The 12123-nt window shown below is 40.2% G+C and overlaps 1 protein-coding gene across 1 annotated transcript; it reads left to right on the top strand.

Annotated features, from left to right (window-relative positions):
- The first annotated feature begins 2769 nt into the window (after window positions 1-2769).
- LOC138629081 (neuromedin-U receptor 1-like) lies at window positions 2770-5791 on the top strand. Its single transcript, XM_069712575.1, has 3 exons — window positions 2770-3454; window positions 4481-4711; window positions 5481-5791. The coding sequence occupies exons 1-3, from the start codon at window positions 2770-2772 to the stop codon at window positions 5789-5791; spliced, it is 1227 nt and encodes a 408-aa protein (XP_069568676.1).
- The last annotated feature ends 6332 nt before the right edge of the window (window positions 5792-12123 follow it).

Raw genomic sequence — 12123 nt, 5'->3', positions numbered from 1 at the left:
AAAATGATTTAAAAAAAACCCAAAAAAACCTAATAATGCTGTGCATTTAATGCATGAGTCACTTGAAATCAAAGCATTTGTTCACACATTGAGATATGTTCATATAGATGTTTATTCTCTGGCAACAAGTGACTTCAAATGTGATGAAATAAGATGTAATGAGTCTTTACTGATCAAGCAGTGCAGTTTAGATTCGGCTGTGTGGTTGATAATGCAACATGCTCCAGAAAAAACAGGTTTAACTTTTGCTGCAACATCATCTGACAACCACTTACTACAGTTGACCACACAATCTGTGTGACAAAAGAAGTGCAGTGATTTGCTGTGATACGCCTTTAACTGTGCTAATGTGATAATCAGTCAAACCCGTCATAATCTCACTGGTCTCTCTGGTCACTTACAGGCGCTCTGTGCTGCTTCAATTCCGGGGTGTTTTTGTCTGAATCCCCACTAACAAAATATCTCTTTGGCTGATGGATAGAGGATCAACATTTCTGGTGCCAAAGTATTGGCACAAGTCCTGCTAGCAGGGTAGTCCTTGAATTTGGCGGAGAAGGAATGGTATTATCAGTCATGTCTAGCGAGTATGATTTTCTTTCAAACCCACAAATATTAACCTCAAAGTTATGCTAGAGAAAATGGCAGATGATCAAAATCAATCAGATTCATCCTCTGGTCCCCATGAATGTCTGTTCAAAATCTTATGGCAATCCATCCAATAGTTATCAAGATATGTCACTGAAAATATTAAAATAACACTCTGCTGATAGCGCTAAATTAAAAGTTCAGTGATCATTGAAGTTACAAGGATTTATCCTCAAGGTACCAGGCATTTCTTAGAATTATGTCACATTTGAAAAGACATTAAGGTAGGTAGGTATTTACTTTATTAATCTTTATTGCAGTACCTCCAGGAACGGTGCACCCCCATTAAAATATTTGATGGATGCCAAGATTAAAACTGAAGTTGTGGTCTGCACTGTGTTGAAAAAGTTATATAGGTTTTAACCTGCCTATTTGCTGGGCAATTCTGACTGAAAAACTGTGTTTGTTTTATATATAGGATTTTTTTTTCTCTCTTCAGCTCTAAACACATTCAGGTTTCAGGGTCAAAACAATCTCAACCTTAATTTTCAAACTGGCGCAGTGCGTGAAGTAATGGAATGGACGTTGACAAGGTATACAGTCTGGTGGATAGATAATGAAAATGTGTGCGTGTGTGTGAGAGAGAAACAATGAGGCAGTAAGACAGGGTGGAAAAAAAGGGTAAAAGAAGTTGAATTGGAGGAGAGCGATGAAAAAAAAGCAGCTAATGGTGGAGGATTCGAAAAAGATCCACTGGTGGTGATGAAAAAAGGGAGAGAGAGAGAGAAGGAGAGAGAAAGAGGTGGAGTGAACACCAGCCGTGAAATACGGGAAGTCGAGGCAGCTATGACGCACTGAAGCACCAAAGCAGTCAAGATAAAGTATTAGCAGAAAGTCCAGGATGCAGAGAAGCGTGATCATTGTAACTCTCACATTTCATCAAATCTTGTTCAACTTGTAAATAAGAAGAGGATAAATTCCACAAACTGCAGGTGGGTTTATTTTCTTTTTTTTTATTCTTTACAACAGAGTGCATATACAAATGAAGTTATCTTAATGACTCTGATGCAAATTGAAGGGATGTGCACATCCACAGTACCACTGTGGGAATCCAAACAAAAGCCTCTGGAGTCTTTGTTCTGTCGAGCATAGATGTGCAACAAGATAATATTGTGAATATTGTTAATCAAAATATTTTTAAATAATATAATCAAAAACTGCATTTAAAAAAAAAAAAAAATTTAACGAGAGGAAATTAAGAAAATTCAAAAACGTATTTTCCCCAGAATAAATATGTCTTCACATAAGAATTTGTATTGATTTCATTCATATATTTAAATAATTCAGTTGCTTTTTGACAGCATGTTACTTTGACTTAAGAGCATACTTAGTTGCTAAGGAGAAAGCTATGTTAAGCTGCTCGGTAACTCTTTGCTCTGTGAAGTGGTTTGTTAATATTAGGATATTGCTCAGGCACATCATTTTTTTTTGTAGAATGGAAAATAAAAAAATGCAATCACATTTTTAAACGTAATGCTGTTGTAATAGACATAGTTATAAGACGTGATTGTCCTCGTTAGTAATAATTATACTTTTTTTTTTAAAGGATTGTTTTTAAAGGTCTTATTACGCTTAGTTTTTAAAAAGACGGAAGTAACAGATCGTTCTGAATCTCACTTTGATCAGATCCTCTAAATTTCCTGTACCGTAACCATTTTGCCAAGTAGTCAACAGGGTCACAGCACAATACCCTTTAAAGTAGAGTCAAAATAGCAGTAAGAAAAAGGGCAATATGTCTCTACTTTTAGTCTTAGCTACAGGTCAAGCTTAAAACTGCAGGATTTTACACTTTCCATAATACAACGGGCTAGCATCTGCCATCCTGATTTTTTTTTTAAAAAGAAAAAAAAAGAGGATATCTGTAAAAATTTTAAATTCTGTTTAAAAAAAATAAAAAAGTCTAAAGTCCAAACCAAAATAGCCCCACTGCCATCATTGAAGTTACTTATTTAAACTACTAAAATCTTTCGAAAACTGTTTTCACAGGCTGAGTGTTACTGTTTGTGATGGGTGAAATGAACTTAAACATGTTAAATCTGAGGAATGCCCCTTTAAAATTCACTCGTTCTCTTCTCTCTTTGTTCCATTGGGTATAGCTGACAGGCCTTCTTACAGATCATCAAGATGGCGGTGCTGAACTGCTCTCTGGCAGCTCTTTTAACAACTAGCGCTGCAGTTTTCAATGGCGTAGGCTGCCCCGAGGCTGCTGTGGTGTGCGGGATGAATATCTCTTCGGTATTGGCCAATGCCAGTAAAGAAGATCTGGATGAAATATGCCTGACCGAAAAGGAGTTCATGGCCAAAATACTGGGGCCTTCGAGATCCCCTATATTTATCCCCGTCTGCGTCACCTACCTCACCATCTTCGTGGTGGGCGTCCTGGGCAATTTCCTGACATGTGCGGTCATTCTGCACTACAGGGTGATGCAGACCCCCACCAACTACTACCTGCTGAGCCTGGCCATGTCTGACCTGCTGGTGCTGCTGCTGGGCATGCCGTTGGAGATCTACGAGATGTGGCAGAACTACCCCTTCCTGCTCGAGGAGGAGGGCTGCTACTTCAAAACCTTTCTGTTTGAGACCGTCTGCTTTGCGTCCATCCTCAACGTCACGGCCCTCAGCGTGGAACGCTACGTGGCGGTGGTGCACCCCCTCAAAGTCAAACACATGGCAACCCGCGCTCACGTCAAGAGAGTCATCATTTTGCTGTGGGGGCTGTCCATGCTGTGCTCGGTGCCAAACACCAGCCTGCATGGGATTCTGAAGGTGTCAAAGTTTGGCCGACAGTTTCCCCAGTCTGCCATGTGTTGTACGTAAAGAATATACATTTTATTAGTTCCACTATTCATTCTACTTTCTGCAGCCTGCAGCCATGCTAGCAGCCCTGTGAGGCTGAGTGCTAATCTCAGCATGCTAACTTTCTCAGTGAGGAATCAGGGTTAAACAGCCTTAATGGTTACTATGTTCATCATGTAAGTACAGTGAGTATTATGCCAAAGAGTGCAATGCACCTGTCAGTCCAGTATACAATACAATGTCAGTGTCACATTTTGCCTCGCCTGTGGGTATTACGTAAACTGTGGGTTTAGTATTCGGCAAACAAATCCACATCATTTTTTCACAGACTCGAACCCTCCTCTCTTGGGTAAATGTCCTGGGTTCGACTCACCTGATTCAGTACTTCTTTTAGTGTATTGGTGGGCTAGATGGTCAACAGTGCAACTGTCATTCTTTGCAGTTCTTAAAGCAAAGTATTGAACAAATTAAGATGTTGACCTGGCAAAGGTGCTCGATAGAAAAAAATCTTAAATATCTGTACATAATGGCATATTGTTTCATCCAATAGTTGTCGAGACATTTTTCTCTCAAAAATGATCAAACAGGATTGTCTGTGTCAATGAATGTCTGTCCCAAACTTTTGTGTTAATACACTAAATAGATGATGACGTACTTTGCTGGATAATTGCCCATTTTAGTGGCTGCTGGCACAAAATAAAAAGTCAAGGCCTCACCAAAAGCAGTCAGATTTGTCATCTGGAAATATGGCACTGTACCAAGCTTCATGATGATCCACCCAACAGTCAAGCTGTATTATTAAAACAGACGATGTCAGGCTGCTAATGATGGCAGAGGGAAAGTCAGAAGGGCTCTCCTCTGGGGCTTGTGTGGCAATCCACATCAAATTATCACAATATTTCAGTCCGGACCAACGTAGCGGATTGTCTGTCAGACCGAGTTGCCAACCCTTGTCATGCCAGTACAGCTAAAAAGAGGTTTTAACATAACACACCGAAGATTGTGATCTTACTGACAAATGTTACCTTTCCTTCCTCAGATATGGTCAAGCCTCTGTGGATGTACCAATGGATCATGCTGATCTCCACGCTGTTCTTCTTCCTACTGCCCATGCTGATCATGAGCATTCTCTACCTGCTCATTGGCGTCCAGCTGCACAAAGAGAGGGTGATGACCATAGTCGATACTAATCATGGCTTTAGACCTGACAGCGTCTCCAGGTCCAACAAGCAGCTGAGCAAACGCAACCTGCAAGTCACCAAAATGCTGTGTAGGTGTTATTTCAGTAACTTTACATTTTTATGTAAGCCAGTATTTACCAAACTTTTGTTCCAGGGACCGACTAGGCATTACTTATGAATCGGGAGAAGAGAAAATGAATGTTTTGGACCATTTTACTGCAATTTCTGCATGAGTGTGGCGGAAAACCAATGTGGTGGAAAGCGGTACTGCAGTTATAAATCTTAAATTAAAGACAGATCGAAATTCTTTGGGTAAAACTGTGCAACAGAAAACAAACTTTAAATGGACTTGTATCTGTGCACTTGTATTACTAATGTCGTTGGGACACGGGATGGGACACGATTTTCGAATATTCAATAAATAATAGAAAAGTTCAGAGCAAATTTTGAATAGTACTTTTGCTTGAAATGCCCATCTCTAGTAGGGCCGTAATTCTGTCCACACAGTCACATTGTGGGGCCCCTTTGGGGAAAAATAGCAAAAGTCCATGATATGAATCATTCAAATTTAGGGTGGACACTTTCGGTTGAAGTGAGGGTAATGGTAAAGGAAATGAATGTACGTTAATTTATTGTCTTATGAATTGAAAGAAACATGAATGTATATATGTTTGTTATCATATAGATGTTATTTTCAGCCTATTTACCATTTCACTGTTTCTAACTTGGCCGTCGACCTGTCTGAGCTTTGTCTTATCATTTGTTCCTAGCGATCAAACTGATTTGATTTTCAATTTGTCTAACACGTCTTTACTGCCCAACCGACTGTGACTCACGTTACTGTTTCATGTGGTCCAGGTGTGTTGGTGGTTGTGTTTGGCCTTTGCTGGGCTCCCTTCCACGTGGACCGCTTGATGTGGAGCTACCAAGACAAGTGGTCCGACCAGCACAGCAAGATCTACGAGCACATCCACGTCGTCTCGGGAGTCTGCTTCTACCTGAGCTCTGCCGTCAACCCCATCCTCTACAGCCTCATGTCCACCAAGTTCAGAGAAATGTTCAGTCAGATTACGTGTTATTCTAAAAGCTGGACATCACGCTCCAGCGTACAGATGACCCAACGCAGCACCTTGAGCGAGAAAATGGCCGACAGTAAGACATGGACTTAAGAGTCTCCTCAACCAGTGTGGACAAAAGGAAGTCAGAGACAAGTTGAAGGTATATAAAGGAGTGGATAAATGCCACTAATACAGGATGTGTGATCTCGTATGTGAATTGTAACCCAACCTCTCAGGATTTATGGATTGACCACAACCATCATCAAAACAACAAATCTTTTCAAAGTTAATAGAGCTTGTAGGAAAAAACTACGCTATGAAAAGGATGAAAACTGTTTTGGAGGCCCGACACCTTAAAAGAAACTTTTGGTTGGCTTTTCCTTAAATATTTTCACATATATCCATATATATCTGAGCAGCCCAGAGACATTCAGATAGGAAGGTCTCAACCCCAAAGGGAAAGATTTTCTCTTATTAGTGGTCAGGTAGAACCGTGAGACCAAGAGCTACGTCACAAGCTTTGAGAAATGCACTTCAGGAAAATAAGCTTGTTTTCATGCTGTACACTCTCCCAATGTATCTGGAAGTCCTCCACACAGCAGAAAAAACTACATTAACTCAAATCGCAATTAGAGAAAGCCCCAGTACGACAACATACTGGAGTGAAAAGAAACGATGATGAGGTCACTGTTCGGATGAATAATGAAATTATCATATAAATGAAACCAGAAAAATTTTAAGCATGCGGAAATGTAACCCATTAACTGTCTCAAAAGTCAATCATGTCTTTTTGTGATGTAAGTGAATACATTTATGGTATATGCTGAAAAATGTTAAACCTAGCTTTTCCAGGCTTTCCCTTTTACTGCTGAGTAGATCCAACACCCTCACAGCAAATAAATGAACACACAAAGGCTGCTGTTTTAAAGGAAGAGCATTTGTCTGTGGGGGCGATCTGATAGCCCAGTGGTTGGGGTGCTATTCCCAAGGATCCAATTGGCGTCAGCAGTTAGTCGCCAGGTCAATTCCCTGACCTTCACTGCATAGCATTCCCCTGCCCTGTTCCCCCACATTTCCTGTGTCAAACTACACTATTTGAGTAATATTGTTTGTAAAAAAATAAATTTGTCTGTGAATAAATCAGAGGTGAAAATGAAAGTCAATTAAGTGGAGCAGCGGGAATACACACAAGGTATTTATAACCAGGAAGGAAGCTAATCCCAACACGATTAGTCATGTCATTATATTCTGAAAATACTTGAGGCGTAACGATTTTATGTTACAAGCACCTTTTTTTTCACACATATATATATTATGTATAATATCATGTAAAATATTAGTAGCTCTGCTTATGGTTTAAATCTTTATTAGCAACACATGCGAGTATTACTGTTGCTTCATATATTGAATTAATTGCTTCAACATTTTTCAGTGTGTGTATATAGGACATGAGATTGCTTTTATAAATAATGCACATGATCTAATGCTGTATTCGCTACTATTTGATGAAAGCATGTATATTTCTCTCAGCATGTGTCCTTGAAATATAGATGATTTCACCACTGGCTTTTGAACATTGGTGCTGTTGGGAAAACGTGCCAGAAGACTTATTGTTCTTATCACTGGTTTAACACAGAAAGAAATGAGCATTAATGACGTGTTCGGATTCTTATAGAGCTACCAGCTAAAGGACACAAATGTCCTCTGTGTAAACACCGCAGTAAAAGTACTGGCCGAACAGTTTGAGTTACGAGTAACGTGGCGTGCCAAGAGTTGCGAGAACCTTTCCGCTGGGATGTCTCATCTCAACTTCGGGTGACACACTGCAGAGGAAAAACTCATTTGTACACATGGAGATGGTGATAATGAGGAGTAGAAGCAAAGGGGAAAGATGATGTTGCCGGGTCAATAATATGGAAAAAAAAAAATGAATTAATGAATGAGGAGATGAAGCAGGACGTGACAGAAGACAAAGATGAGCCAGCTGTTGAGTACTGACAAATGACTACGCAATGTGCCACACCAGCACTAATGAAGGCCACTCTACCCACAGCTGCCATCGCCACAACAGAATACACTGTTTACACTCTGCAAATAGACTCATTTAAAAGGTCACATCACCGTATCACCCAAGTAATAATATTAACTCCAGAGCACGGTTATGATTAAAGCCTGAAGCCCTTTGATATGACAAAATGAAGCAGACTGCATTATTTCCCTTTCAATATTTATGTGAGCAGAATGTTTGACGCTGTGAAATTAAGGGGGCAAATCAGCACAAATGAGAAGTATGACGCGTTTCATTTTACTTTCACTCACGGAAATGGAAAGAGATCGAGAAACGTCTACATTCTGAGAGCCATGAAATCCCAGAATAGGAAGCAATATGACGCTCAGTGGGAGTTGTAGTTTTTTTTTTCCAAAGTAATAATGTAATAATTTGAGACATGTGCAGTGACAGGAAATAATATAGAAGCACAAAAATGTATGAGAAGAATATGAAGGAGGAGATATGATTTCCTGCCAAAAGGAAGATGTGAAGTGTTTCATAATGAGACGAGTTTAAGTGTATTCTGAAGATGACTGACATTGATGGCCTGATTGGAGCTCAAAGGTCCAGCCAACACTAATAGCAGTTGAGAAAAACGAGAGCGGAGACATGAGGACAATATGTCATTGACCTGATGTGTAAATTATTGGTGAGAGTACATTGTCTGGGCTGCAGCACTAGTGGACATCTCTGTTCACTAGCAGTGGTTTGAATTCACTTTCAGCAGCAATATGCAGTCTGTAAAAGGATTGTGCATACCACCAATCAACTATTCTAGCCATGCTACGACTCTAGGGATGGCAGTATCAGTCAGTCGGACCACCACTTTGGGTCTTATTTGTCCCTGAATGTCAACAACTGTCCTTTGGATTGATTTTTTTGCATAGAAAGTCATAGTTCCCTGGCAATGGCTCACCTGTCTGAGGGCTAGGTTGCTTAAATGGATTTCATTACTTGTTTTTTGTCTTCTATTTTCTTATTGTAAAGTTTGTGACACCCTGTTGCATGATGATTTTACACTCAAAATAAAATTGAAGTGTACTTGGTGATCCACTGACTTGTATCAGAATATCATAGCAGCCACCATGAGGATGAAATGTGTTGTATTGAATGGAGTGTTTTGGCATCATGGCATAAATTTTGGCATGGACAAACACAGAATGAATTGCAATAACTTCAGAGATCCCCTGGTTTTTTTTTTCTGTAGATCTTTCAAGAGGACAAAGTTGAAATTCAAATTTTCAATAAACACTTGGTTTTTGACCATATAGCCTACCTGCAAAACTAATGGTATTAAATTGCTATTGTTACCATTTAGCCATGCATAGCCACAGAGAGTGCTAACATCACAGCAAGATCTTAGTTGGAATAAACTAACGATGCATTAAACGACTGTGCGTAATGAAAGAGGCACTCACGAAAACACGTCACTCACCTCTGCTGTTCACCTGAGCACTATTAAGCAATTTAAGCGTTTTAAGCTTGTTTTGGTGTTACGGTTGATTTGGTTGATTTGGTTCACTCTAATTAACTTCACTTCCTGATAGCGGGTACCTTGTTATTATCAGAAAAGACAACGATAGTCCCACAACATATTTGCAGCCCAGCACCAAACAGCATACAGCTATATGAAGAACGTGGTTAATTAAAAACCCAGCAAAGGGTGCATCAGGCTTCAGCTTCTCACCCAGTAGATGACTCCTCTGCTTTGACCCTGAACAAGATAAGGGGGAGTAGAATGAATGTATGAATGGAAAATAAAAGCTGAATGTGAATGTGTGACTACAGATTCCAGGGAAAATATTCACCTGTGAGGAATAAGTTCCATTTCAACAAACCTGGCCAGTGAAAGATAACGTAAGAAACATAATTTGAAAGCATTTTCTCCCCCTCTACTCCCCTAAATTGCTTGAAGGCTCCCAAACACCACAGGAGTGTCAAGGTTGTGACTTTTCATTCAGATGCAACCTGACGGAAAAAAAACTCAGAAAAGCTTGCAGAAAAATACTCACAGAAAAGCTTGCAAAAAAAAAAATCAACAACAAGACTAAAGCAAATGCCAGGGTGAGGAAAAAAGACAGTCAATATAAATGTATATTGGTGGATTAAAGAGAAAAAGGAATATCAGCGGCACATTAATTGAACTCTGGCACCACGCCACCGTTTTCATTTTCTCCTTGTTAGACCAGTCTTAGTGAGTGGGATTAGCTCTCCACTCAATTTATACACAAGCCTTTTCACATAAAACAGGTAAATCCCAGGACACAGAAATTCTGCTATGATTGCAGTCTCCCTGTGTGGCTGTAAGTCTGATGCTCGTGTGCTAGAATGACTAATAGACCTGCAAGTCGAGAAGGAGAAAGTCCAGAGGAGAGTGGGAGGAAGTCAAAGTCCAATATCGCCTCTTTAGATGTTTTTAGCCGTGCAGAAACAAGGCTGGAGGAACGACACTCTCTGAAGTCTGATGGTTGCTCATCAACTTTGATAAAGACTGATAAAACGGTATTGTAGTTCCACTTTGTACAGAGGCTCATGATTCCCAGAGGATGAATCCTAAACACTTGATTTAGCTCCTGACTTTTCCACAAGTGCCTCCATAATGTTCACAATTGTAGTTTTAATGATGTGTCTTAACAACAATGCATTGTGGCAGCATTTGATCGCTCTACTTTTCTTTTTGGTGGACGGTCATTTGCCTCGACCAGTTGGGTTGAAGGGAGAGTGGAGAGAGAAAAGAACAGCATAAATATAGAAGAGATAATAAACACTGGGTATGTTGGGGACAGTAACCACGGTGCAGATCGATGTTCAATCCATTAGACCTCAGTGATAATGTGAACAAGCTGAAGGTCAGAGACAGATTGCAGCTCCAGCACAAGCCATGTGGTTGGTAAAATTGATAATGATAATAATAAAAACATTTTATTAAATCTATTCATTAACACATACCCTTCGTGACAAAGAAGGATGCATATTTTTCTGTAAGTGCAGCTGCCCACGGCTACAGGTTTCCTTAGCCAGTTCCCCGCAGCACACAAACAGCCGGGACCGCAGGGCGGCTGGGTGGCGGTACGAAGGAAGCAAAGTCTGAAGCAGAAGCCCACGTTTCACCACCAACCCCTTCACGTTTCCAACCGATTTTCCTCACTCAGACGCACCCGCTGAGAAACAACTTATCGGTTGTTGAAGATTCTATTTTGCGGAACGTGAAGTTAGCGAATCCAGTTAGACTTAAAACTTTCAGGTGGCCCTGAACCATCCCTTAGTTATGCTGTTATACACTTGGCTGCTGGGTCTTCTTTCCTCGCACTCTTTCACTCTCAAATATACTCTCCCATAGTTTTTGATTATGTCTGTTGCCTCTACATACATTTTCCTCGCTCACGTAGTTTTGGTTATTTCTTTTGCAGATGTCCCGTCATGGAGCTGCATGTCTCTGCTCTTATTGTCGGCCCCACCAACAGTTCATGTTTTGGATCTCTATGCTGTCCTTTTCTCTCTCTGCTCTCCTCTCACCCCAACCGGTCGAGGCAGATGGCCGCCCACCTCTGAGCCTGGTTCTGTCGGAGGTTTCTTCCTGTTAAGAGGGAGTTTTTCCTTCCCTCTGCTGGAGTTTTTATTTTCCCTCCTAGCATATGTGGGAATTGTTTGGTTTCTCTGTATAATATTGTAAAGTTCTTCTGTAAGGACTTTAATGTGTTAAATGCCATGAAATAACCTGTGTTGTGATTAAACCAACTGTTTTGTCTTCTGACGTCTCACAAAAAACATTATTTAGTCAGGGCCACATTTTAGATGAGTTGTTGACACCAAACCAGTACTTTCACTTGTCATGGAGCATTTTTTTTTTACATCGCTGTATTGATACTTTTACTTAAGTAAAGGAGCTAAAGACTTCTTCCACCACTGCTGCTAAAATTGTTTACATCAGTGTCAATTACCTCAAGGAAAATAACTCATGTATGAAATCACAGCACTTAATATGACTCACAGACCTGCTGCCTTCCATCCAACCATCTAATAAAGAACTGATTTACTCTTCATCTTAACAAAAGCAAATAAGCACAGGAGAAACCTATTTTAAGTGCAGAGAACCACACACCTGTAAATTACAGCACAACATACAACACTGTAATATTCTTCTTCCCTATGACCGAAATGGTTTCAACTAATTAGCAAAAAAATAAATAAATAAATAAAAAAATCCCAATCTCGGGAGCTGTATCTCTCTCCCCTGAACACAAGTAAAACAACCGAAGAGCCCACAGCACAGACGAGGCTTCGTACTGTAATTTGCGGATGATTGTTCAGCGCGTCATTACCTATAGGGATTGTTTTTATCCACTACTGAGGGTGCAGCTAATTAGATTGGATAGCAGTGGGTTTTATTTCA

This window comes from Brachyistius frenatus, unplaced genomic scaffold, assembly GCF_029030835.1.
Source record: "Brachyistius frenatus isolate BFR_SWC_R1_liver_20210118 unplaced genomic scaffold, ASM2903083v1 Contig_110, whole genome shotgun sequence".
In the NCBI taxonomy this organism is placed as follows: Eukaryota; Metazoa; Chordata; class Actinopteri; family Embiotocidae; genus Brachyistius; species Brachyistius frenatus.
The sequence above is the reverse complement of the archived record's forward strand: the minus strand, read 5'-3'. Positions and strand labels throughout refer to the sequence as shown.